The 26,941-nt window shown below is 46.9% G+C and overlaps 1 protein-coding gene across 1 annotated transcript; it reads left to right on the top strand.

Annotated features, from left to right (window-relative positions):
• Nucleotides 1–1,249: 1,249 nt before the first annotated feature.
• LOC119340038 (ATP-dependent zinc metalloprotease FTSH 1, chloroplastic-like) lies at nucleotides 1,250–5,596 on the top strand. The gene is made up of 5 exons (XM_037611951.1): nucleotides 1,250–2,517; nucleotides 4,179–4,425; nucleotides 4,513–4,696; nucleotides 4,822–4,993; nucleotides 5,199–5,596. Exons 1-5 carry the CDS (start codon nucleotides 1,276–1,278, stop codon nucleotides 5,418–5,420), a joined length of 2,067 nt encoding a protein of 688 aa, XP_037467848.1. The 5' UTR covers nucleotides 1,250–1,275; the 3' UTR covers nucleotides 5,421–5,596.
• Nucleotides 5,597–26,941: the final 21,345 nt, after the last annotated feature.

Raw genomic sequence — 26,941 nt, forward strand, 5'->3', positions numbered from 1 at the left:
AGGTATATATACCTAAGACGTCTGTACATGTATATGTATAGTATACACAAGGACTGCACACGCATACCTCATAAAAATACTAAGGGTGTATGTATATACCTTGAGAGGACTTTCCATTCTTACGTACAATGAAATAAATTAAGAAGAAATTGTAGTTATCACTTTCCTATTCGACGCATGACATTAAGGGACATAAATCATACATTTATTGTTACTTACCAATTATTTCCATACAACATGTATGGAAGGTGCTTAATATATTCGCACCCTTTATAATCTGCGTGCATCAGTCTAAGATCCAACGGTCACGGCGTAAGGAGCCTGGGCACCTAGGTGTCCCAAACTGTCGTCCTATATATATATATATATATATATATATATATATATATATATATATATATATATATATATATATATATAGTTTATGCTTCAGATCAAATATGATGTCACATTAAGCCGACTCCGAAAAGTTTCTCCTTTTATGCATCATTTTGTGACATACTTCATATGTATTATTATTAAATGAAGAACACTCTTATGTTTGTATCTTCATTTTTTTTTTATTTTTGAAGTGCTTGTTGATGCGTTTGTTTTAACGCGGTTCCTACAGGTACGCAACGCATGGGGTATCATCTAGTTTCCTAAAGTTGACCACAAAAAAGAAAAGAATGCTACAAGTAAAAAAGGGGAAACACATGGAGAGAGGGGACAGAGGGGAAAGAAAAGAAGATCTTGAGGAGGAGTGAGTGTGTGAGTCCTCCCTTCCATCGGTGGAACTCTCTCGTTCAGTTCTTCTTCCACGGCCCCAAGCCTCACACCTCACACAAACTACCAAACCCCCATTTCCTTCTTTCTAGTCCAAACAAACAAAAAAAGACCATCTTAATTCTCACCCTCACAAAGTAGGCAGATGTCCCTTTGCACCTACACACTTTACTGACCATGTTAGATTGTGATGGTTTCCTCAATGAAAATGAAAATGGATTTGTTGCATCCAAAACATGATCAATCATCATTTTGTTCCCTAAAATAATTTGTTTCCAACCATGGTGATCAAAATTATGATAAATCAGGAGCCTCTCATTTTCAGTTGGTCAGTCGGTGAGAGTTGCTTGCAGTGTGGGGGTGAAGAGGTTGGGAGAATTGGTCGAGATATCACAGCCCCAAAGCCATCTATGGCCGCCGTCGCCTCCACGTCCACAAAAAACCAATCTTTCCCTTATATCTCCTCCTCCCCACCCCAGACTCCGCCGGTGAATCACCGAGCAAGCAGCCATGGCGCCCCCTTCCCTCTCCTCCTCCCACCTCCTCATCACCGCGTCCCTCCCCAAGCCCTCCTCCATCCGGCCGCCGCGCCTCCCGGTCTCCTCCCGGCCCGTGCCCGCCCTGCTCCTCGCGCTCGCCGCCTCGCCGGCCTTCCCCGCCCTCGCCGTCGATGCCCCCGCGCCGCAGGAGGCGGCGGCCCCGCAGCTGCAGCTGCAGGCCGAGGCGCCGACGCCCGCCGCGAACCCCTTCGCCGACACCCTGCTCACCGCGCCCAAGCCCGGGTCGGCGACCCAGGCCGCCGACATCCCCGACGGCGGCCAGTGGCGCTACAGCGAGTTCCTCGCGGCCGTCAAGAAGGGCAAGGTCGAGCGCGTGCGCTTCTCCAAGGACGGCGGCATGCTGCAGCTCACGGCCGTCGACGGCCGCCGCGCCTCCGTCGTCGTGCCCAACGACCCCGACCTCATCGACATCCTCGCCACCAACGGCGTCGACATCTCCGTCGCCGAGGGCGACGCCGCGGGGCCGGGGGGGTTCCTCGCCTTCGTGGGGAACCTGCTCTTCCCCTTCATCGCCTTCGCGGGGCTCTTCTTCCTCTTCCGCCGCGCGCAGGGCGGGCCGGGCGGCGGCCCCGGCGGGATGGGCGGGCCCATGGACTTCGGCCGCTCCAAGAGCAAGTTCCAGGAGGTGCCCGAGACCGGGGTCACCTTCCAGGACGTCGCCGGCGCCGACCAGGCCAAGCTCGAGCTGCAGGAGGTGGTGGATTTCCTCAAGAACCCCGACAAGTACACCGCGCTCGGGGCCAAGATCCCCAAGGGCTGCCTGCTCGTCGGCCCGCCCGGGACCGGCAAGACGCTGCTCGCCCGGGCCGTCGCCGGGGAGGCCGGGGTGCCCTTCTTCTCCTGCGCCGCGTCTGAGTTCGTCGAGCTCTTCGTCGGCGTCGGCGCGTCCAGGGTGAGGGACCTCTTCGAGAAGGCCAAGGCCAAGGCGCCCTGCATCGTCTTCATCGATGAGATTGACGCCGTCGGGAGGCAGCGTGGTGCCGGAATGGGTGGGGGGAACGATGAGAGGGAGCAGACCATTAACCAGCTGCTCACGGAGATGGACGGCTTCTCCGGAAACAGCGGTGTCATCGTGCTCGCCGCGACCAACAGGCCGGATGTGCTCGACTCGGCGCTTCTGCGGCCAGGGCGGTTTGATCGGCAGGTCACCGTCGACCGTCCGGATGTCGCCGGCCGTGTCAGGATCCTCGAGGTGAGCAATCCCTGCTGCTTATCATACTTGTGAAGAATTAATTATGATTGCTTTGCTTAGTTCATACTGTTCTGAATTCTGAAAACCCAACCCATAAACTTGATTGCTGCCATTGCTGCTATTCTCTGAAGACATAATTGCTGTCCATGAATGTGGAAGGGATACTTACATTCTCGCAGCATGGTAAACTTAGTTTCAAGTCTAAACCTTGAACAGTTTACCTGATATGTTTCATGCCAAATGGTTAAATTTTCAGAAATGTTTGGGTATAACTCAATCTCTATGTTGAACTGGTGTAGATAATCACAACTACAGTTCAACTTGCTTTGATAAAGCCAACCGAAGGGTAGCTTGCCATATGGTTTGCCAGTATATCCTTAGTAGAGTTGGAGCTTTGTAGTTAACTAGTCTATCAGCTCTTTCTCGAAGAACAAAATTATAAAGAGAAATTCATTCAATCGTCGAATCAAGGTGATACAACCACACTGAGTGCAAACCTGGCCTCTTGATAAAGCACTTTCTTGCATTGTTGCAAAAACAACTCAATCTCTTTGACCTTACATTCCTAATGAGTACTGATTATTTTGCTTAGACAACTAATTTTATCGGTTTTTATGCTTTTTCGATTTGCAGTTGCTCATCACTTCCTTAGTTTACCCTAGAGATCATTTTCAATTTCTTGCTACTTACATACTTTGTCCAAAACTATAGATCTTTACATAACTAGTTTGGTCGGCATTTCTAGGCTTTAGTTATGCACTTGTTTCTTACTCCCTCCGTTCCAAAATAGATGACCCAACTTTGTACTAACTTTAGTCATCTATTTTGGAACGGAGGGAGTACTTTCTTAGTTTAACTTGAGCTAAACAAGTTTTGATCTCAGAAACATCACTGAGTGTGGTCCGAAAATGAACTCAGTGGGTCATCATCTAAAACTATGAATTGATATCCAAAATTTCTTCATAATCTGTTCCAAGCGGAATATGAATGCAACCTAACTTGATCTTCCTATAGCTAACTAATATGAACAAGATATACTTTTTTTTTCAAGTTGTTTCCTCAGTTCTGTAAATCACAAAATTGTCACTAGTAATTTATCTGTGCTTTCGGTTGTGTATTTATCATTTCTATCGAAGTTATTATTTTGGTAACTAATGGCAAAAAATCTGCACTATTATCAGCTAAAATCAATTGCCAACAATCCAGTTCAGAATGGGTATGACAGGTAGCAACTAGCAAGTTAACAACACAATGTGCATAACTTTGAAAGTTTAAGAGCATGTAAAAATGCATTTCAAGATGTTATGTATTGTTGTACAGTATAATAACATCAGGGTGGAGAAAACTTTCGCTTATTGCCATATCTGGTCTAGACCACCTAAGCCTCCTTTAAATTATTTGTATCTGTCACACTTTTAAGTACATTACTTCTGTAACACGGTTCACCATTCTACTGGGTGTCTGGGTCTACGACTTCATATTTAATCGTTTATCAACCCTGGCTGGTGCATAACAGTAGGAATTTTAATATATTATAAGTTCTGCTAACCTTCTAGGTACAAGGTGTGCTGAATTTTCTTTGGCTTCCCCTGCTTGATGAGTTTTATTGATCATATTAGTTGTGTGCTGCAGCTTACATATCATTTTTTTTCATCTAATAGGTTCACTCCAGAGGAAAGGCATTGGCGAAGGATGTAGACTTTGATAAGGTTGCCAGAAGGACACCTGGTTTCACCGGTGCTGATCTTCAGAACTTGATGAATGAGGCTGCCATCCTTGCCGCTCGTCGTGATCTGAAGGAGATAAGCAAGGACGAGATCTCTGATGCTCTGGAGAGGATCATTGCTGGGCCTGAGAAGAAGAATGCAGTTGTTTCAGAACAGAAGAGGAAGCTTGTGGCTTACCATGGTAATTTTTTGTGACCATCAGTTGTTGAAATCATCTTGTGGAGTGCACAGGTTCCTAATATGTGTATGTAAACTTTTGGATTTGCAGAGGCTGGACATGCCCTCGTCGGTGCCCTGATGCCTGAATATGACCCTGTTGCCAAGATTTCCATCATTCCTCGTGGTCAAGCTGGTGGGCTCACGTTCTTTGCTCCAAGCGAAGAGAGGCTCGAGTCTGGGCTGTACAGCAGGAGCTACCTAGAGAACCAAATGGCTGTGGCACTTGGTGGCAGGTGCGTTATTTTTTTTTGTGTGTGTGTGGAAATTGTATTTATTTATGCATCCACTAGTTACTGCAACTTTGCACTGTGTTGGATGTCTTGTGTGCTAACAATAACATGTATAACCTCTTTTGCAGGGTTGCCGAGGAGGTGATCTTTGGGCAAGACAATGTGACAACCGGGGCATCCAGCGACTTCATGCAGGTCTCACGTGTCGCCAGACAAATGGTTGAAAGGTTTGGGTTCAGCAAGAAGATTGGGCAAGTCGCCATCGGGTCATCTGGTGGAAACCCTTTCTTGGGCCAGCAGGTATGCCGCCAGTAGTCCAATACGATGCGGGTAGATTGTTTTGTCGAAGGTCTATTCAAACTTGAAAGCAGTGACGAAACAAACACTACCATTTCCTTTTAGGCCCAGTATCTCACCTTCTCGGAAATTAATGTCTGTCACCGGCTAAAGCAAACAGTTCTGAATACTAGTAACCTGACATTTCCGCATTGTGTTTTGGCCGCAGATGTCGAGCCAGAAGGACTACTCGATGGCCACGGCGGACATCGTAGACGCCGAGGTAAGGGAACTCGTGGAGACGGCCTACTCGCGCGCGACGCAGATCATCAACACCCACATCGACATCCTCCACAGGCTCGCCAACCTCCTCATCGAGAAGGAGACCGTGGACGGGGAGGAGTTCATGAGCCTCTTCATCGACGGGCAGGCAGAGCTGTTCGTCGCATAAGTCGACTCGCCTGTATGTTTTTCGGTGATTACACGAGGGTCCAACTTGTAGGAACCACATTGATCTAGTAAAAATGTTCTTTTCGCAAACATGTTTGTATAGTTTCCTTGTAAAAAAAATGCCTGTACTGACACTGAGCGCGTCGATTAATACGAAAATCGTTGCTAGTTTTTGCCTGTCTGCATGTTCTGATTAAATTCACAACTTTTTTCAAATATGAGTTTAAGATTTTTCTTTGAATACATGGTCAATATTTTTTTCTACTTGTTTAACATTTTTTTAAATGCTTGGATTAAAAAAATTCATTTTTTCACACACATTATATATTTATTGTATATATTTTTCTTATACATGAGAAACATTTTTTTCTATACACATTAAATATTTTCAAATGCTTGGTTAACTTTTTTTCGGAATGTTTTATGTAAAATGTTTTTTGTAATACATTTATTTAGAACATTTAAACAAAAGTAAAAAAAAGAAAATAAATGAAAACAAAAACAAACAAGGGAAAAAACAAAAAAATTGAAGTTGTGGCTTCCCGTGCGCTGGGCCAGCCCGTCTTGCGCCTCCCTTCAAGCGAGGCCTCGGTCTCGCTAGAAGCAATCTATAACAGCAAACTAATCAAGGGGTAGCCGTTCGCGTAGCCTTGCAGGAGTCACTTTGGTAGGCCGAGAGCACGCCACTTGGTGTGCTGTGAACCACTGTTACGTCGCATGATGGGCGCTCCCTCATGGTTTTTTATTTTATTTTTGTATGCGTTTTCAGGTTTTAGATGATTTTTTTTTCGGGTTTTTGGTTTTCACCCTGTTTTGGAGAAAACATGATTTGTTAGCGGAGAAAAAGGCGTTTTCCCCTCCCGCAGGAGGCGCAGATTTGCTTACCGTGCAGGCATAGATACGCTTCCACGAGAGGCACCGTGCCTTCGAGAAGGAAAAAAACACGTTTTTCTTTTTTTTATTTGTTTCCAGAAGAGGCTCAATTTTGCTTCTCGTAAAGGCATAGGTTTGCTTATGCCAGAGGTGCCTCTCGGAAAGGCAAAATGCATTTTCTTCATTTTGCTTCCACGAGAGGCTTAGATTTGATGCCGCGAGAGGTAGAATTGTGTCTTTCGGAAAGGTAAAAAAGTTTAAAAAAAATCATGCTTTTGGCTTGGTTGATTTTCCTTATTTTTGTGATTTTTTTTATGAAAACCTATAAACATGAGATCTAGTTTCAAAGATCTAGGTGTTGTGTCTTGTGTGGCGCCCCCTCCTCATGTATATATAGGTGTGTGGGGAGGAGGGGAGGCAGCCTATGGCTCCACAAGTGGCCGGCGGCCACCTAGGGCTTGCCCTAGCTGCGCCCCCCTTGCCTTTCTTAGGCGCGGGGGAAGGCAGGGGAGGGTGGCGCTCCCCCCTTTCCTTTCTCCCATGAGGAGGGAAAGGCAGGAAGGGCCAAGCCTTCCCCTTTCCTTCCCCTAGGGTCGGCCAGCCAGGGAGAGGGGGCACTAGCCCCCTTGCGGGCTGGTGTGTGCCTCATCTAGCCCATTAGGCCCATAGACCTCCGGGGGCCTTCCGGAACCCCTTCAGGTGATCCGATGACTATCCGGTACCCCCGAAACTCTCCCGATGTCCAAATAGTATCATCCTATATATCAATCTTTACCTTCGGACCAGTCCAGAGCTCCTCGGCATGTCCGTGATCTCATCCGGGACTCTGAACAACATTCAGTCACCAAATCACATAACTCATATAACACTATATCGTCATCGAACGTTAAGCGTGCGGACCTTACGGGTTCGAGAACTATGTAGATATGACCGAGACACCTCTCCAGTCAAAAACCAATAGCGGAACCTGGATGCCCATATTGGTTCCTACATATTATACGAAGATCTTTATCGGTCGAACCGTTATGACAACGTACGTAATTCCCATTTTCCGTCGGTATGTTACTTGCCCGAGATTCGATCATCGGTATCTTCATACCTAGTTCAATCTCTTCAACGACAAGTCTCTTTACTTGTTCTGTAATACATCATCTCATAACTAACTCCTTAGTCATTATGCATGCAAGCTTCTTGTGATGTGTATTACCGAGAGGGCCCAGAGACACCTCTCCGATAGACGGAGTGAAAAATCCTAATCTTGATCCATGCCAACTCAACAGACACCTTCGGAGATACCTGTAGAGCATCTTTATGATCACCCAGTTACCTTCTGACATTGGATAGCACACAAGATATTCATCCGGTATCTGGGAGTTGCATGATCTCATAGTCGAAAGAATATGTATTTGACATCAAGAAAGCAATAGCAATAAACCGTACGATCAAATGCTAAGCTAGCGAATGGGTCTTGTCCATCACATCATTCTCCTAATGATGTGATCCCATTATCAAATGACAGCTCATGTCTATGGTTAGGAAACATCAACGAGCCAGTCCAGTAGAGGCTTACTAGGGACACGGTATTTGTTTATGTATTTACACACGTATTTAAGTTTCTGGTCAATACAATTCTAGCATGAATAATAAACCTTTATCATGAATAAGGAAATATAAAATAATAACAACTTTATTATTGTCTCTAAGGCATATTTCCATCAGACACGTGAGCTAGAAATGAAAGATAAATTCATGGATTTTTTAATAGTGAACAGCAGATGCATACTGGTCGCCGTTTTTAAAATCATGAAATTTTCTTTTTTGTATAGTTCTCATGTTCATGTATATCATCATAAAACTTTCGATGAATATAGTATACATCCATATGAACGTGTCTATATGTTTCATAATTTGTCGAAACATTGAATGTGATATATTATTGTAAAGATGAACTATATGGAGCAGCTCTAAAATGGTTTTATGCAACTTGCACTCTTTATGCATTCCGAAAACCGAGCTCAGATGCACCCGGTGAACAGTAAAAACAAGAAAAAAGGAAAAAGTTCCATTTTTGTGTGTGGTGAATATGCATGAGTGCGTGATGTTGGTGCCAAATTCCAGAGCATTTGGGCATTTGAGCAGCTCTCGGCAAAAAAGATAAATCAGGTCTAAATTGTACAAAACAGTAAACTTTTTTACAGACCCCAATTTTGTCTTTTTATGAGGGCTTCTCAGATGTCCAAATGTTCTCAATTTTGGCACGAACATCATGCATTCAATCATCTTTCACTACAAAAAAAATTAGAATTGTTTGAATTTTTTACTGTTCATGCCCGGGCTCATCTGAGCCCGGGAGCCAAATTGCTGCTTTTATATTTCTTTATAGAGGGAGTATAAATCTTGTGTCAATCTCTTTTGTGAAGTGAAATTTGGTGACGCTGAAATTTGTTGCAAGCATCAACGCTTTCGTAATTATAATTCAGTACTGTGAAACAGAAAATGCAAAACATTGGTGTGTGCCAAATATATTGCATTAATCATTTTACCCTGAGATGAGATCACTGCACGGCAGGAGACTTAATTAAGATCCAATTATTGATTATAATCTAAACGAATAATCTAAATCTCATAATTAATCTTGTGTGTGTATACTGTATAGCAATATATGAAGCTAAATTGTTGGCGTGTGGATGTTGAGCAGGGAGACCCTGGTGCGCAGGAGGCTCCTGAACACCTTCTCGCTCTCGCTCTCCAGCTCGCCCACGCACTCCTCCAGCTCCACCAGCCTCGCCGCCGCGTCCCTGTGCGTGTCCTCGCCGGCGGGTGCGGGCCTCTTGCCGCCCACCAGCGCCAGCCGCGGCTTGGGCGAGGTGGCGGAGGAGGACGCCAGCGCCGTGGCCGCGGCCGCGTCGGCGAGCGCGGCGACCTGGAGGAAGACGGACGCCGACGCGGCCGCCGTGTCGCCCACGGCCTTGGCCACGGTGCACGCCACGTCGAGACCCGACGCGGCGGCGGCGGAGGAGGAGGTGTGGACTGGCGCGGGCACACACTTGGCGACTGCGGCGGCTAGGCCGGCGAGGTCCTTGGCGGCGCGGCGCTGCGCGCGGGCCGCGGAGGCGAGCTTGCCGGCGTCGCGGCGGCGCACGGCCGCGCGGAGCTCGGCGGCGTGGCCACGGAGCGCGAGCAGGGCGGCGAGGAAGGAGCCGTAGGCGTCGGCGAGGGCGAGGAAGCCGTCGAGCAGGGCGTCGGCCGGCGGCAGGTACGAGTGCTCCAGCAGCTCGTCGAGCACGCAGAGGAGCGCCCGGACGTGGGCGAGCGCCAGCGGGTTCTGGCCCGGGTCGGAGGTCCAGGACCGGAGCGCGCGCAGCTGGTCGTCGACGTGGGTCAGCAGCGGGTGCCTCTGGCTCGGCACGCTCGCCGACCGCACGTGCCCGCCCGCCCTGCCGCCGTTGCCGGCGCTCTTCATCATCATCGCCGGCGCCATTGTCGATGTACCGTCTAGTCTAGGTAGCTAGCTTTTGCCTTGTGATGTTGGAATGGCACTGGCAGAGAGGTCGATCGATGAGTGGGAAAGTGTGCTCGTGCGGGGTATATATAGGCCGCCCGCCATGGTACGGTCGGTGTCGGGAGTAGATGAGGTGTCGAGCTCGTGGCGACTGTGGGGGACGCCATGCCCACGGAAGCTTCGGTGAAGATGAAGTGGACGTACGGCTCACATGCACCACATTCGACTGCACACGGTGTACATACGCGTGCGCGCGCAGGCATATGCATGCACGCAGGGGTACACGATCGGCCTCCACGTGCGGATGCTACAATGGAGCATCGCCGGTGCTACAATGGAACCTGCAGCCCGCGTTGCAGCGAAGGAACGGGGCGGTCTGCTCCGTGCATGCATGGGTGCTCCGGGGGCCGTCCTATCTAGGGCCAACGGCTGGAGGCGGTCGCACGATCCAGATCTCCCCGAGCTGAGAATCTGAGGTGAGATCGAGAGGGGCGACGACTTTGGTGAAGACGACAACGTCGGAGGAGATGCCTGCTGTGCTGGCGGGCACCATGCCAGCTAGGGATGTCGCGGCGCTGCCGGTGGTGACCGGTCCGCCGGGAGACGGGGCGACGACCCTTAACCTATAATAATCGGCAGGAGCGAATCTCTCCGATCACAAATCGGGCGACGATGGGCACATTTGCGTGCCCACGGAAGCTTACAAGCCATGGACATGGAGGTGGCTGACCTACTCGCTGTGCCTTCTTTGTCTGATCCACACTCGAACAGCCTGTCTCCTCTAGGTCAGATCATGGCCACATCGCTCGACCTTCCGGCCTCGCAATGTCCACGGCGATGAGACATGACAGGTCCCCAAGCTCGCCATGCGTGCGCAAGTGCAAATCTCATGGCCGTGACAACCCAACCGATGCATGGATACATTCATAGTACATGCCTAGCGCTTCATCCAGTTGCCATTGATTAACTGAGCATCTTGATGAGTACTTGAGCTTTGCTTAGCTAGCACCACTACATTCATATGACATGCTTAGTTTCATCCAATTGTGATTAATTAATCGAAGCTAGTTGAGTTAATATAACTAGCTTCATTAGATAGTACTACCACTTGAACACTTGAGAGCCTCGATCATTGAATCACTTGGATAAAATTAAATAGGGCAACTACCTAGCTAGCAAGAACGTTAACAGAGCTTAGACCTAGTGTTGGTCGTGCTGTTTAGATTAACGGCTACTGTCAAGATTGTCAGATTGACAGTGTTGAGTGGCTGTAGGACCCTAGCTAGGCCGACTGACACTATTAAGCGCCACAAAACGATGTACGGCAATCGATAGATCGATTGAACAAGTCTTCTTTTCTCGTCTTGGCGCAATTCTTCTAAGTCAATAATGTATGTTGCCAGGGGTGAAGACCACTGAGTTGGTCCTCACTGGTCGAATCCGCCGCGGTTGCAAAGCCTTATGCCTTGATGGAGGTATCACCTGATCTATAACTCATTGCAAGGAGAGGATTGACAGAAATTGTTCAGTACAGTGTCCATTGCACACACATCACCATCTTACCAAGAGATGTACACACTCATGGCACTGCCAAAGCGCGAACAAACCTGTGGTTGGATGGATATATAGAAGGACAGTGGTATCCCCAGCCCACCAGGGTTCAAGTCCTCGTGCTCGCATTATTCCTGGATTTATTTCAAGATTTTCGACGATGCGCTGTCAATGGAAGGAGACGTTCCCGTCGACGACGAGGCGCCTACGGTGACTTCATAAATCTCAAAATGATATGCTTCCAATGAGAGAAGACGTTCCCGTCGACGACGAGGCGCTTATAATGACTTCATAAATCTCAAGATGATATGCCGTCTCAGTCTCTCGAAGGTGCTCATAGGGGTAGGTGTGCGTGTGTGCATTCATAGGGGTGAGTGTATGCCCGTATGTATGGGCGCTTACATATGCAAAACCAATTTCCTTTCCCTCTCATGTTTACATGTAGAGTTAGTATTTATGAACTTGTGCGATAGCTCAACTGGCATTGATCCAGTTTATTAATGTCAGAAAACCTCCTACACTTGGCCGGGTACCCTAGGTAGACCGTAGATCAAACTAGCAAAGACTACAAACTGTTAGACTTTGACTCAATCATTTGGATCAAGTTAACTAGCCACTAGAAAGGCTGGACCTTAGACATAATGTTTAGATTCCAAGTGTCGTGGTTGATCATAGTGGCGATTAGCTGTAACAGTGGCCAGGTCCATACTCAGTTAGATTGATTCAGATTAGTTATTGTGAATATTGACCCAGTTCAAATTGCTTAGCATAATGTTCATTACAAGTTACAATATACATTTGTTCTCTGTTTATAACTAGAGCTAATATATTTCCGTGCAATCTTTCTGGCTGTGACAGCTCAACCATTACATATTCTGAATTTCCGACACAATTGTGACTTTTTTTTTCTGAACACAGGATCAACCTAGCAAGATTAGAGCTTGTAGAGTGACTTGCTTTCATGTTAAGATTCCTAGTGTCTCCTTTGAACTTGTTGATTAGCAGCGATTCCAAAGTCAACTAAGTGAAAACAGGTCCACCACATCGCCGTAAAAAACATATTGTCTTTGTATCACATGACCCCTTCTTGGACTAATTAGTTTGTTTGCTTTGAGCATGTGAATGTGTGATCAAGTTGCACACTATAACTTTTGAATCTACGGGAGACCACAAGAACATAGGTGTGTGTAAATTAGGATTAATTCGAATTTTGTCTTAGAATTATACAAATGAAATAGATAGATAAGAGTATGCATATTACCCACGGGAAAGACAAGTGTATGCATGTTCATCGAAGTATAGGTATCCTTGTATGCAGTTTATACAATCATGCATAATGTGTGATGTATGTTGGATTGATCCGCTTTATTCATATCTCAGAAGCTTATGAGCATATACTCCTTTCCAGATTATCACAAAAAGTGTGATGATTCTATAGTCTATACATTTGTCAACAAAAAATTCTGCATGCATATATGAGCCTTTCATGCTTGCAGTAATAATCTCTTTTTTGTTGCCACTTAACTGAGCGTAACATTTTCATCTTTTTGCAGGGGTCTGTGATTTATTTATAGTTTTATGGCCACTAGTTTATATACTCAGAACATCGAAATAGTCGCAATACGGTTGGCTTGAGCCCACAAATTTGTGTTCCTTTGGATTTGGAGTTGACTACAAAAATATAAAATGCTACATGTTTGCAGAGAAATACAATTGATATGACATTGACCTTTTCGTTAATAAAATAATTACCCATGGATAGGCAGGTAACGGTTAATAATTGACAGCTTCATAACTACCCCTTCCACATCAAAAACTATATTTGAAACAAACTTTGAACAAATTTTGGACACAACAAAGTCACGGGAGTAAGTTAAACTTGTAATGGCTACACAAACTAAGGAATTATTATAATGAATCATAAATTATACACAATGTATGCTACTCCCTCCGTTCCTTGATATAAGGTGTATAGATTTTTGAGAAAAAACCCGAAATATAAGCTGCATTGCGTTGCACCACACGTTTGGATATTTTTTTAGGAATTTGATTACATTTCCTTATAGCAGCCAAGCTCCTCTATTTACTCATGTCAATTAGTCAGGTATAATATCGCCCAAAACTTGTGAAATTTTCCCTCCACGTGCGTTCTTTAATTTCCGTGCCAAAAACTATACACCCTATATTTAGGAATGGAGGGAGTATTATTTATTGGCTATAAAACACAATATAATTATTATAATAGAAAAATAAGTAAAAAATAGGTAAAGTTTATAAATCAAGTACCCTAGTCTCCCCATTGAAAGGATCGATATGGTTGACTAGAGGGGGGGGTGAATAGGCAACTAACAATTTTTTAAGCTTTTCTTTACCAAATTAAACTTTGCAACAAAATAGGTTGTCTAGATGTGCAACTAGGTGAGCCACCTATATGATGCAAAATACAACTAGCACACAAGCAAGCAAGGATGTAACAACAAGTAGGCTTGCAAAAGTAAAGGGATAAGATAACCAAGAGTGGAGCCGGTGGAGACGAGGATGTGTTACCGAAGTTCCTTCCTTTTAAAGGGAAGTACGTCTCCGTTGGAGCGGTGTGGAGGCACAGTGCTTCCCAAGAAGCCACTAGGGCCACCGTAATCTCCTCACGCCCTCACACAATGCGAGATGCCGTGATTCCACTATTGGAGCCCTTGAAGGCGGCAACCGGACCTTTACAAACAAGGTTGGGGCAATCTCCACAACAATCGGAGGCTCCCAACGAAACCACGAAGCTTCACCACAATGGAATATGGCCTCGAGGTGACCTCAGCTGTCTAGGGTGCTCAAGCACCAAGAGTAACGAAATACACACAAGAAAGTATGGGGGAAGTAAATATCCTTTGGTGGAAGTGTAGATCTAGGTCTCCTCCTTCAAACCCTAGCACATCAACAAGTTTGAGTGGCTAGAGAGAGAGATCGGGCAAGAGAGCTTGAGAGCATCAATGGTGGAGTGAGAGAGGTAAGAGGTAGGGCGTGGTAGGTGGAGGAACCACCTTATATAGCAACCCACTAAAATCCAACCGTTACTGTGTTTTCAGTACTGCAGCGGTACAACCGCTCCTTGTCCCGGTACAACCGGGACTCACGATGCAACTGCAGAACCCTACCAGGCGGTACAACCAGGCCATCGGGCGGTAGTACCGGTCATTAGCAAATAACCGGACCAACCGCCCAGCTACCGCACAACTACCGCACCTAAACAGAACGGAGTCACCCTTGAGGGCGGTAGTTGGGCGGTGCAGGGCCGGTGCAACCGCCTGGTCTTGATCGCTTGAGCGGCTAAGGAACGAGCGGAAGAACCGCTCGAACCTCCGGTTGTACCGGTTGAAAAGGATCAACCGGACCAACCGGGCCACCACCGCCCAGCCACCGCATCAGGACAGAACCCTGACCGGTACATGGGCGGTACATGGCCGGAACAACCGCTGCTGGACTATGCAGAGTCAGATGGCGGTATCACCGCCCGGAGGCAGCGGTACCACCGCTCGACATCAGCAGAGTAGCGTCAAGATCCAGCGGTACAACCGCTGGGATCACAGAGCAAGGATTAGATGAGGAGGGAGGCACTCTCTCGACTAGAAAAGGAGGAAAGGAAGAGAACGAGAATGGACTCCCCTATTCTATCCACAGATGATTCCCTCTAGAGTGTACGGGATCCCTACGACCAAAGAGATAAAAGCGTAGAGGATCCCTTCTTCAAATGATTCCTTCGAGAGAGAACCACTAACCGATGAACGCCTAATCATTGAGAACCTGAAAAAAATAGCACAAGATTAGACCAACAAATGGTTGTCATCATCATCCAAAACATAAGATAGGGAAATGCCCTTACAATCTCCCCCTTTTTGGTGGATGATGACAACAACACGATATAAGATAGAAGACTATAGAATCTAGACGGAGCTCCCCCTAGATGTGAGCCCCAGGTAGAGACTCCCCCTAGATTCTATAGGCTAGACATATAAAGCATATAACAACAAGGTAGCCAACACAAAGAAACAAGAGCAATACTACCAAACAAGACCAACAAGCATAAAACCACACAAAACAAACGAAACGGGACACACACTACGCAACCACCCATGCAACTCCCGAGTCCTATCACACTCTCTCCCCTTTGGCATCAGGACACCAAAAAGGAAGAGAGCGAAGCTATCGCCCCGGGCTCAGTCGTCCTCCTCTGACTCCTCGGTAGCATCAAGGTCTTCATCATTGTCAGAATCTTCACCATCATCAGAAACTTCATCATCGTCCCGATCTGAGTCCTCCATGATATCATCAGCAGCAGTAACGGTGGTGGAGGGCTGAGGAGGGGCTTCATCATCAGTCCAGGTGCTGTGGGAGGATATCCAACGCTCCTCCGGTGTGATGCACTTCTCAGAGCCACTCTGAACTGTCATGCTTAGGTGCCTCATCAAAGCAATCTGGCGACGCCGCGCAAGCTTCTCATTGACATGTGCCTCATACATCCTCTTCTGGATGTCAGACTGGAGGCAGAAGGTCTTCTTTACCTTAGCAGCGAGCTTGTCCACCCACGAGGGCTTGGCCCCTGGTTCCAACTCAAAATCCTCATCATCAGAAGTGGCATAGACATCCTCAGGAGCATTAGCCGGGAAACGTGACTCGGCGTGCTTCTTCTTCTTAAGGAGCTTGACTTCATGATTGGTAAGATTGTCAGGAGAGGTGAGGGGCTCTCCAGGACGGCGAACTCCCCATACTGAGTTCAGAAAGCACATGACAAAAGGAGCATAAATGGGGACCTTCCTGTAGATGACCATGTTGTACATCTCGTGCCACAGCCAGTTGGACACATCAAACGCCTCCCCAGATCCAACCTTGGTCTTCATAGCAACCATCAAGTCAACAAGATAGCCATGGATTTCATCTTGATTCCCCACTTTGGGCAGAAGCACATTGCAAAAGACACGATGCATGATGTCATAGACCTTCACCAAATCCTTAGATTCACCAATAATACCACGGCCCCGAATGTACAGAGGGGCAAGCTTCTCCTTGGGCATGGGGTCAGGATGATCATGGGGGCGAATGCCACCCCTTCCTTCCAGACCGGTATCATCGTACACAATAGCATTGCAGAAGGTCCTCCAGGGAACTTGAAAGACCTCATCACGACACATGAAAGTGAGGGTGCGCGCGTCATCTTCTCCAAAGTGAACGGTGGCATAGAACTGATGGATGAGTTGAACATCAAAGTCACAATTGACGGACATGAGCTTGACAAGATCAAACTCCTCACAGAGAGCCAAGGCCTCACCAAAATACTCCAGGTTGTTCCGCCAATGATCAAGATCAATGGTCCACTGCTTGGCATATCTGTTCTTGTTGTGCTCAAAGAGTTCATGAACAATCCGTACTTGCATCTCATTCCGAAACTGAACAGTGGTCCAACGAGGATCTACGGGAACCACATAAGGATTCTTTGAGCAGAAGACTTCCCAATCCTTGGCTTTCCAACGGTGGAGTGGCATTATCACACGTTGTTTGACAGCGGCAGACTTTTCACGGCGAGTGGGCTTGGTGGGGATCACAACTTCATCGTCAGAGTCAGCCGGGCGTGGAGCCCGTCGAACCCTCTTCTTGGTCTTGCGAGGAGCAGGGCGAGAACTGGAGCCACCTGAACACAAACACGAAGGGGACACACGAAACCAACAGAAATGAGAGGAAAGCAGACGAAAAATGCAACACAAAGAAACCAGAACAGTGCTGTGGTTCATATCTACCGGTTGAAACGGATCCCCCACCAGTAGTACCGCCCCACCAGTTGTACCGCCCGTCTGGGTGGTAGAACCGCTGACAGTGGCACTACCAGGGTATTTAGATCTGTTCAAGACGTGCAAATCACTCAAGCAATATTCGGAGTTCTATGTACTGCACAGACACAAGAAGAACGACGGTCTCTCCCAACCAAATAACAACCACAACACTAGGAGGATAAGGTAATGCCCTAGAACACGAAGAAAACCTAGAACAAAGAACGAAGAACAAGGACATTACCACCATCCATGGGAGAAGACCGGAAGACTTCCACGGAGAGAATCCGCGGAGAATCCTCGGGACCGAAGCGCGGGGCGCACTCCGGGACGAGGCAGAGGTGACCGGCGGCTAGGGCAAGGAGGAGGCGACTGGGGACGAAGGAAAAAAAAGAAAGCCCTTCGCCCCATCGGATATAAATAGGCCCGTAGCCGCGCGGCGGTAGAACCGCTCCTAGGACCGGTTGTACCGCAAGTCAGGTGACCGGAAGTACCGCCCTAAATGGGCGGTACAACCGCCCAAGCACCGAAGGCAACCCAACTGGGGCAGCACAACCAGGTATCAGCGGTAGAACCGCCCGTGACACCGGTTGTACCGCCCGACCACCAAAGCCCAGACCAAAAGAAACAAGACAAACGGGACAACACAAAAGAAAAGGAAACACGAAGGGAAAACAAAAGCAACCGCACACAAGCTGAGCGAGCTCAGTCCTCTCTCTTAAGAGAGGGCGATGGCCGAAGCCACCTATGTTTGAGTCAAGTGGTATGGCACCGCGAAGAATTATCCTTGGGCACATGACCAACACTCGTCTTTGAAGCACAGATGCCATCAAAAATGGCTAAAGTGAAAGAGGTGATCGATTTATGCATGATGGGGGGAGGGAGAGTTCATTGATAGAACAACACTCCCCCCATGTCTATGCCTACACCTAAACTAGACAACACATTGAATGTGGTGGGGGTGTACAGGTTCAAGACACATTGCTCAAATCAATGATATTTAGCTCATGCCTTAACTCGCGAAATCTTGCTTCATCCAAGGGCTTCGTGAAAATATCTGCAAGGTTATCATGAGTGTTGACATACTTGAGCTCGATCTCTCCTCGCCTAATGTGATCCCGGATGAAGTGATACCGAATCTCAATGTGCTTCGTCTTGAAGTGTTGTACCGGGTTGAGAGAAATCTTGATGGCACTTTCATTATCACACCAAAGAGGCACTTTGTCACAAATGACACCGTACTCCTTTAAAGTTTGCCTCATCCATAGGAGTTGAGCACAACAACTATCAGCCGCCACATACTCCGCTTCGGTGGACGAGAGGGACACACAACTTTGCTTCTTGGAAGACCAACTTACCAAAGAGCAACCAAGAAATTGGCACCCTCCGGAAGTGGACTTCCTATCCACTTTGTCCCCCGCCCAATCGGAATCCGTGAAACCTTCAAGCTTGAAATTTGCTCCTCTTGGGTACCATAAGCCAAAGTTTGGGGTATGAGCCAAATATCGAAAGATTCTCTTGACCGCCACATAGTGACTTTCCTTTGGTGCGGCTTGAAACCGTGCACACATCCCCACACTCAACATGATATCCGGTCTAGATGCACAAAGGTAAAGCAAGGAGCCAATCATGGAGCGATATACCTTTTGATCCACCGCTTTACCATTGGGATCGATGTCAAGTTGGCACTTGGTAGACATTGGAGTAGAAGCCGGCTTGACATCACTTAGCTTGAATCTTTTAAGCATGTCTTGAGTGTATTTGGCTTGGTTGATGAAGGTTCCTTCTCTTCGTTGTTTGATGTCAAAACCAAGGAAGAACTTCAACTCTCCCATTGAAGACATCTTGAACTTGGAGGTCATGAGAGCGGCAAATTCCTCATTGAAAGCTTTGTTAGGAGAACCAAAGATAATATCATCAACATAAAGTTGGCATACAAACAACTCCCCTTTGACCTTCTTAGTAAAAAGAGTGGGATCGATTTGTCCTACTTCAAAGCCACGATCTTGTAGCAACTCGGTAAGGTGGTCATACCACGCACGTGGGGCTTGTTTAAGGCCATAGAGTGCCTTATCGAGTTGATACACATGATCCGGGAAGTAGGGATCCTCGAACCCGGGGGGTTGCTTGACATAGACCAACTCATTAATGGGACCATTAAGAAAAGCACTTTTCACATCCATTTGTTGCAACTTAAAGTTGTGATGGGAAGCATATGCAATCAACAAACGAATGGATTCAAGACGAGCAACGGGAGCAAAGGTTTCACCATAGTCGATACCCTCGACCTGGGAGTAGCCTTGTGCTACCAATCTTGCCTTGTTGCGAATGTTGTTCCCATGAGCATCTTGCTTGTTCTTGAAGATCCACTTTGTTCCAATGACGTTGTGGTTCCCCGATGGCCTTGGCACCAATCTCCAAACTTTGTTGTACTCGAAGTTGTTGAGTTCTTCATGCATGGCATTGAGCCAATCCGAGTCTTCGAGCGCCTCATAGACCTTTTGGGGTTCAACACAAGAGACAAACGCGTGATGTTCAGAATAGTTTGCTAATTGTCTACGAGTGCTTACCCCCTTTCTTAGGCTTCCAAATACATTTTCCATGAGATGGCCTTGAGTGGTGAGCTTGGAAGCAATCTTCGCGGCACGACGCTCTAATTCCTCCTCGGATATGGAGGGAGGGTTGACTTGATCATCTTGAGCGCCGTCTTGAGCTTGTTCTTGATCTTGAGCTTGCTCGAGGGGGAGAACTTGACCTTGGGCACCATTTAGAGGTTCACCACCATCTTGAGGTTGATCTTGCCCTTGGTCTTGTTCACAAGGTTGAGGGCCTTCACTTTGTTCTTCGGAAGCGTGTGGGTCTTGATGAGGTGATGGCTCTACTTGAGTAGAGCATTGTCCTTCTCCTTCGGCCACAAGGGGTTCCTCAATGGGTAGGATTTGACCAATACCCATTCTTCTTATGGCTTGGGGAGGAATTTCATCACCTACATCACAAGTACCACTTTGCTCCACTTGGGAGCCATTATTTTCGTCAAACTCCACGTTACACGTTTCCCCAATGAGTCCGTTGGACTTGTTGAGAACACGGTAAGCATGAGAGTTTGTAGCATAACCAACAAATATGTGTTGGAAATATGCCCTAGAGGCAATAATAAAAGGGTTATTATTATATTTCCTTGTTCATGATAATTGTCTTTTATTCATGCTATAACTGTATTATCCGGAAATCGTAATACACGTGTGAATACATAGACCATAACATGTCCCTAGTGAGCCTCTAGTTGACTAGCTCGTTGGTCGACAGATAGTCATGGTTTCTGACTATGGACATTAGATGTGATTGACAACGGGATCAGATCATTAGGAGAATGATGTGATGGACGAGACCCAACCCTAAGCATAGCACAAGATCGTATAGTTCGTTTTGCTAGAGCTTTTCCAATGTCAAGTATCTCTTCCTTAGACCATGAGATCGTGTAACTCCCGGATAGCGTAAGAGTGCTTTGGGTGTACCAAACGTCACAACGTAATTGGGTGACTATAAAGGTGCACTACAGGTATCTCCGAAAGTGTCTGTTGGGTTGACATGGATCGAGACTGGGATTTGTCACTCCGTATGACGGAGAGGTATCTCTGGGCCCACTCGGTAATGCATCATCACAATGAGCTCAAAATGACCAAGTGTTTGGTCGCGGGATCATGCATTACGGTATGAGTAAAGTGACTTGCCGGTAACGAGACTAAACGAGGTATTGGGATACCGACGATCGAGTCTCGGGCATGTAACGTACCGAATGACAAAGGGAATTGTATACGGGGTTGTTCTAATCCTCGACATCGTGGTTCATCCGATGAGATCATCGAGGAGCATGTGGGAGCCAACATGGGTATCCAGATCCCGCTGTTGGTTATTGCCCGAGAGCCGTCTCGGTCATGACTCCCGAACCCGTAGGATCTACACACTTAAGGTTCGGTGACGCTAGGGTTGTATGAATATGAGTATGCAGTATACCGAATGTTTTTTGGAGTCCCGGATGAAATCCCGGACATCACGAGGAGTTTCGGAATGGTCCGGAGGTAAAGAATTATATATAGGAAGTGGTATTTCGGCCATCGGGAAAGTTTCGGGGTCACCCGATATTGTGCCGGGACCACCGGAAGGGTCCCGGGGGTCCACCGGGTGGGGCCACCCATCCCGGAGGCCCCATGGGCTGAAGTGGGAGGGGAGCCATCCCATAGTGGGCTGGTGCGCCCCCCTAGGCCCACCCCTGCGCCTAGGGTTGAAACCCTAGGGTGGGGGGGGGGGGCGCACCACATGCCTTGGGAGGCACTCCTCCCCCCTTGGCCGCCGCCCCCTTGGGAGATTGAATCTCCCAGGGCCGGCGCCCCCCCTGGGGGCCTATATAAAGGGAGGGGGGAGAGGGGCAGCCGCACTCTGAAGTCCTGGCGCCCCTCCCCCTGCTACACCTCTTCCTCCTCCGTCACTTGCTTGGCGAAGCCCTGCCGGAGTGCTGCTGTTCCACCACCACCACGCCGTTGTGCTGCTGCTGGAGCCATCACCATCAACCTCTCCTTCCCCAGTGCTGGATCAAGAAGGAGGAGACGTCACACGCTCCGTACGTGTGTTGAACGTGGAGGTGCCGTCCGTTCGGTGCTAGGATCTCCGGTGATCTGAATCACGACGAGTACGACTCCATCATCACCGCTCCCTCTAACGCTTCCGTACGCGATCTACAAGTGGTATGTAGATGCAAACTCACTCCCTTGACTCGTTGCTTAGATGAACTCATAGATGGATCTTGGTGAAACCGTAGGAAATTTTTTAATTTTCTGCAACGTTCCCCAACAGTGGCATCATGAGCTAGGTCTATGCGTAGTTCTCTATTGCACGAGTAGAACACAATTTTGTTGTGGGCGTAGATCTTGTCAACTTGCTTGCCGCTACTAGTCTTATCTTGCTTCAGCGGTATTGTGGGATGAAGCGGCCCGGACCAACCTTACACGTACACTTACGTGAGACCGGTTCCACCGACTAACATGCACTAGTTGCATAAGGTGGCTGGCGGGTGTCTGTCTCTCCCACTTTAGTTGGAGCGGATTCGATGAAAAGGGTCCTTATGAAGGGTAAATAGAATTTGACAAAATCACGTTGTGGTTATTCGTAGGTAAGAAAACGTTCTTGCTAGAACCCAATTGCAGCCACGTAAAAGATGCAACAACAATTAGAGGACGTCTAACTTGTTTTTGCAGCAATTGTCATGTGATGTGATATGGCCAGAAGTTGTGATGAATGATGAATGATATATTGTGATGTATGAGATCATATTGTTGTAATAGGAATCACGACTTGCATGTCGATGAGTATGACAACCGGCAGGAGCCATAGGAGTTGTCTTTATTTTCTTGTATGACCTGCTTGTCATTGAAGAACGCCATGTAAACTACTTTACTTTATTGCTAAACGCGTTAGTCATAGAAGTGGAAGTAGTCATTGGCGTGACAACTTCATGAAGACACGATGATGGAGATCATGATGATGGAGATCATGGTGTCATGCCGGTGACAAGATGATCATGGAGCCCCGAAGATGAAGATCAAAGGAGCTATATGATATTGGCCATATCATGTCACCACTTTATATAATTGCATGTGATGTTTATTATGTTTTATGCATCTTGTTTACTTAGAACGTCGGTAGTAAATAAGATGATCCCTTGCAACAATTTCAAGAAGTGTTCTCCCCTAACTGTGCACCGTTGCTAAAGTTCGTCGTTTCGAAGCACCACGTGATGATCGGGTGTGATAGATCCTTACGTTCACATACAACGGGTGTAAGACAGTTTTACACATGCAAAACACTTAGGGTTAACTTGACGAGCCTAGCATGTACAGACATGGCCTCGGAACACGGAGACCGAAAGGTCGAACACGAGTCGTATGGAAGATACGATCAATATGAGAATGTTCACCGATGATGACTAGTCCGTCTCACGTGATGATCGGACACGGCCTAGTCAACTCGGATCGTGTAACACTTAGATGACTAAGGGGATGTCAAATCTGAGTGGGAGTTCATTAAATAATTTGATTGGATGAACTTAATTATCATGAACTTAGTCTAAAATCAGTGCAAAATATGTCTTGTAGATCAAATGGCCAACGCTCATGTCAACATGAACTTCAACGCGTTCCTAGAGAAAACCAAGCTGAAAGATGATGGCAGCAACTATACGGACTGGGTCTGGAACCTTAGGATCATCCTCATAGCTGCCAAGAAAGCATATGTCCTTGAAGGACCGTTAGGTGACCCACCTGCTCTCCCAGCACTGCAAGACGATTTGAACGTTTGGCAGACACGTGCTGATGATTACTCCCTCATTCAGTGCGGCATGCTTTACAGCTTAGAACCGGGGCTCCAAAAGCGTTTTGAGCAACATGAAGCATATGAGATGTTCGAGGAGCTGAAACTAGTTTTCCAAGCTCATGCCCGGGTCGAGAGATATGAAGTCTCCGACAAGTTCTATAGTTGTAAGATGGAGGAAAACAGTTCTGTCAGTGAGCATATACTCAAAATGTCTGGGTTGCACAGCCGCCTGTCCCAGCTGGACATTAACCTCCCGGATGAGGCGGTCATTGACAGAATCCTTCAGTCGCTCCCACCAAGCTACAAGAGCTTTGTAATGAACTATAATATGCAGGGGATGGTGAAGACCATTCCTGAAGTATTTTCAATGCTGAAGTCGGCAGAGGTTGAAATCAAGAAAGAACATCAAGTGTTGATGGTCAATAAGACCACTAAGTTCAAGAAGGGCAAGGGTAAGAAGAACTTCAAGAAGGACGACAAAGATGTTGCCGCGCCCGGTAAGCCAGTTGCCGGGAAGAAGTCAAAGAATGGACCCAAGCCTGAGACTAAGTGCTTTTATTGCAAGGGGAAGGGTCACTGGAAGCGGAACTGCCCCAAATACTTAGCGGATAAGAAGGTCGGCAACACTAAAGGTATATTTGATATACATGTAATTGATGTGTACCTTACCAGTACTCGTAGTAACTCCTGGGTATTTGATACTGGTGCCGTTGTTCATATTTGTAACTCACAGCAGGAGCGGCGGAATAAGCGGAGACTGGCGAAGGACGAGGTGACGATGCGCGTCGGGAATGGTTCCAAGGTCGATGTGATCGCCGTCGGCACGCTACCTCTACATTTACCTATGGGATTAGTTATAAACCTTAATAATTGTTATTTGGTGCCAAGTTTGAGCATGAACATTGTATCTGGATCTCGTTTGATACGAGATGGCTACTCATTTAAATCCGAGAATAATGGTTGTTCTATTTATATGAGAGATATGTTTTATGGTCATGCCCCTATGGTCAATGGTTTATTCTTAATGAATCTCGAGCGTAATGTTACACATATTCATAGCGTGAATACCAAAAGATGTGAAGTTGATAACGATAGTCCCACATACTTGTGGCACTGCCGCCTTGGTCACATTGGTGTCAAGCGCATGAAGAAGCTCCATGCTGATGGACTTTTGGAGTCTCTCGATTGTGAATCATTTGACACATGCGAACCATGCCTCTTGGGCAAGATGACCAAGACTCCGTTCTCCGGAACAATGGAGCGAGCAACCAACTTGTTGGAAATCATACATACCGATGTGTGCGGTCCAATGAGCGTTGAGACTCGCGGAGGATATCGTTATGTTCTCACTCTCACTGATGACTTGAGTAGATATGGGTATGTCTACTTGATGAAACACAAGTCTGAGACCTTTGAAAAGTTCAAGGAATTTCAGAATGAGGTAGAGAATCAACGTGACCGAAAGATAAAATTCTTACGATCGGATCGTGGAGGAGAATATTTAAGTCACGAATTTGGTACACACTTAAGAAAATGTGGAATCGTTTCACAACTCACGCCGCCTGGAACACCTCAGCGTAACGGTGTGTCCGAACATCGTAATCACACTCTATTGGATATGGTGCGCTCTATGATGTCTCTTACCGATTTACCGCTATCATTTTGGGGATATGCTCTAGAGACAGCTACATTCACTTTAAATAGGGCACCGTCTAAATCTGTTGAGACGACACCGTATGAATTATGGTTTGGGAAGAAACCTAAGCTGTCGTTTTTAAAAGTTTGGGGATGCGATGCTTATGTCAATAAACTTCAACCTGAAAAGCTCGAACCCAAGTCGGAAAAATGCGTCTTCATAGGATACCCTAAGGAAACCATTGGGTATACCTTCTACTTAAGATCCGAGGGCAAGATCTTTGTTGCCAAGAACGGATCCTTTCTGGAAAAAGAGTTTCTCTCGAAAGAAGTAAGTGGGAGGAAAGTAGAACTCGATGAAGTACTACCTCTTGAACGGGATAGTAGTGCAGCTCAGGAAAATGTTCCTGTGATGCCTACACCAACTGAAGAGGAAAATAATGATGATGATCAAGGTACTTCTGATCAAGTTACTACTGAACTTCGTAGGTCCACAAGGACACGTTCCGCACCAGAGTGGTACGGCAACCCTGTCCTGGAAATCATGTTGTTAGGCAACGGTGAACCTTCGAACTATGAAGAAGCGATAGCGGGCCCAGATTCCAACAAATGGCTTGAAGCCATGAAATCCGAGATAGAATCCATGTATGAAAACAAAGTATGGACTTTGACTGACTTGCCCGATGATCGGCGAGCGATAGAAAACAAATGGATCTTTAAGAAGAAGACGGACGCGGATGGTAATGTCACCATCTATAAAGCTCGACTTGTCGCTAAGGGTTATCGACAAGTTCAAGGGATTGACTACGATGAGACTTTCTCTCCCGTAGAGAAGCTTAAGTCCGTCCGAATCATGTTAGCAATTGCCGCCTACTATGATTATGAGATATGGCAGATGGACGTCAAAACGGCATTCCTTAACGGGCATCTTAAGGAAGAACTGTATATGATGCAGCCGGAAGGTTTTGTCGATCCTAAGAACGCTGACAAAGTATGCAAGCTCCAGCGATCCATTTATGGGCTGGTGCAAGCATCTCGGAGTTGGAACATTCGCTTTGATGAGATGATCAAAGCGTTTGGGTTTATGCAAACTTATGGAGAAGCTTGCGTTTACAAGAAAGTGAGTGGGAGCTCTATAGCATTTCTCATATTATATGTAGATGACATACTTTTGATGGGAAATAATATATAATTCTTGGACAGTATTAAGGCCTACTTGAATAAGTGTTTTTCAATGAAGGATCTTGGAGAAGCTGCTTACATATTAGGCATCAAGATCTATAGGGATAGATCAAGACGCCTCATAGGTCTTTCACGAAGCACATACCTTGATAAAATTTTGAAGAAGTTCAAAATGGATCAGTCCAAGAAAGGGTTCTTGCCTGTACTGCAAGGTGTGAGATTGAGCTCGGCTCAATGCCCGACCACGGCTAAAGATAAAGAAGAGATGAGCGTCATCCCCTATGCCTCAGCCATAGGATCTATTATGTATGCCATGCTGTGTACCAGACCTGATGTAAACCTTGCCGTAAGTTTGGTAGGAAGGTACCAAAGTAATCCCGGCAAGGAACACTGGACAGCGGTCAAGAATATCCTGAAGTACCTAAAAAGGACAAAGGACACGTTTCTCGTTTATGGAGGTGACGAAGAGCTCGTCGTAAAGGGTTACGTCGACGCTAGCTTCGACACAGATCTGGATGACTCTAAGTCACAAACCGGATACGTGTATATGTTGAATGGTGGAGCAGTAAGCTGGTGCAGCTGCAAGCAGAGCGTCGTGGCGGG

The sequence above is a fragment of the Triticum dicoccoides genome, chromosome 7B, assembly GCF_002162155.2.
Source record: "Triticum dicoccoides isolate Atlit2015 ecotype Zavitan chromosome 7B, WEW_v2.0, whole genome shotgun sequence".
Lineage (NCBI taxonomy): Eukaryota > Viridiplantae > Streptophyta > Magnoliopsida > Poales > Poaceae > Triticum > Triticum dicoccoides.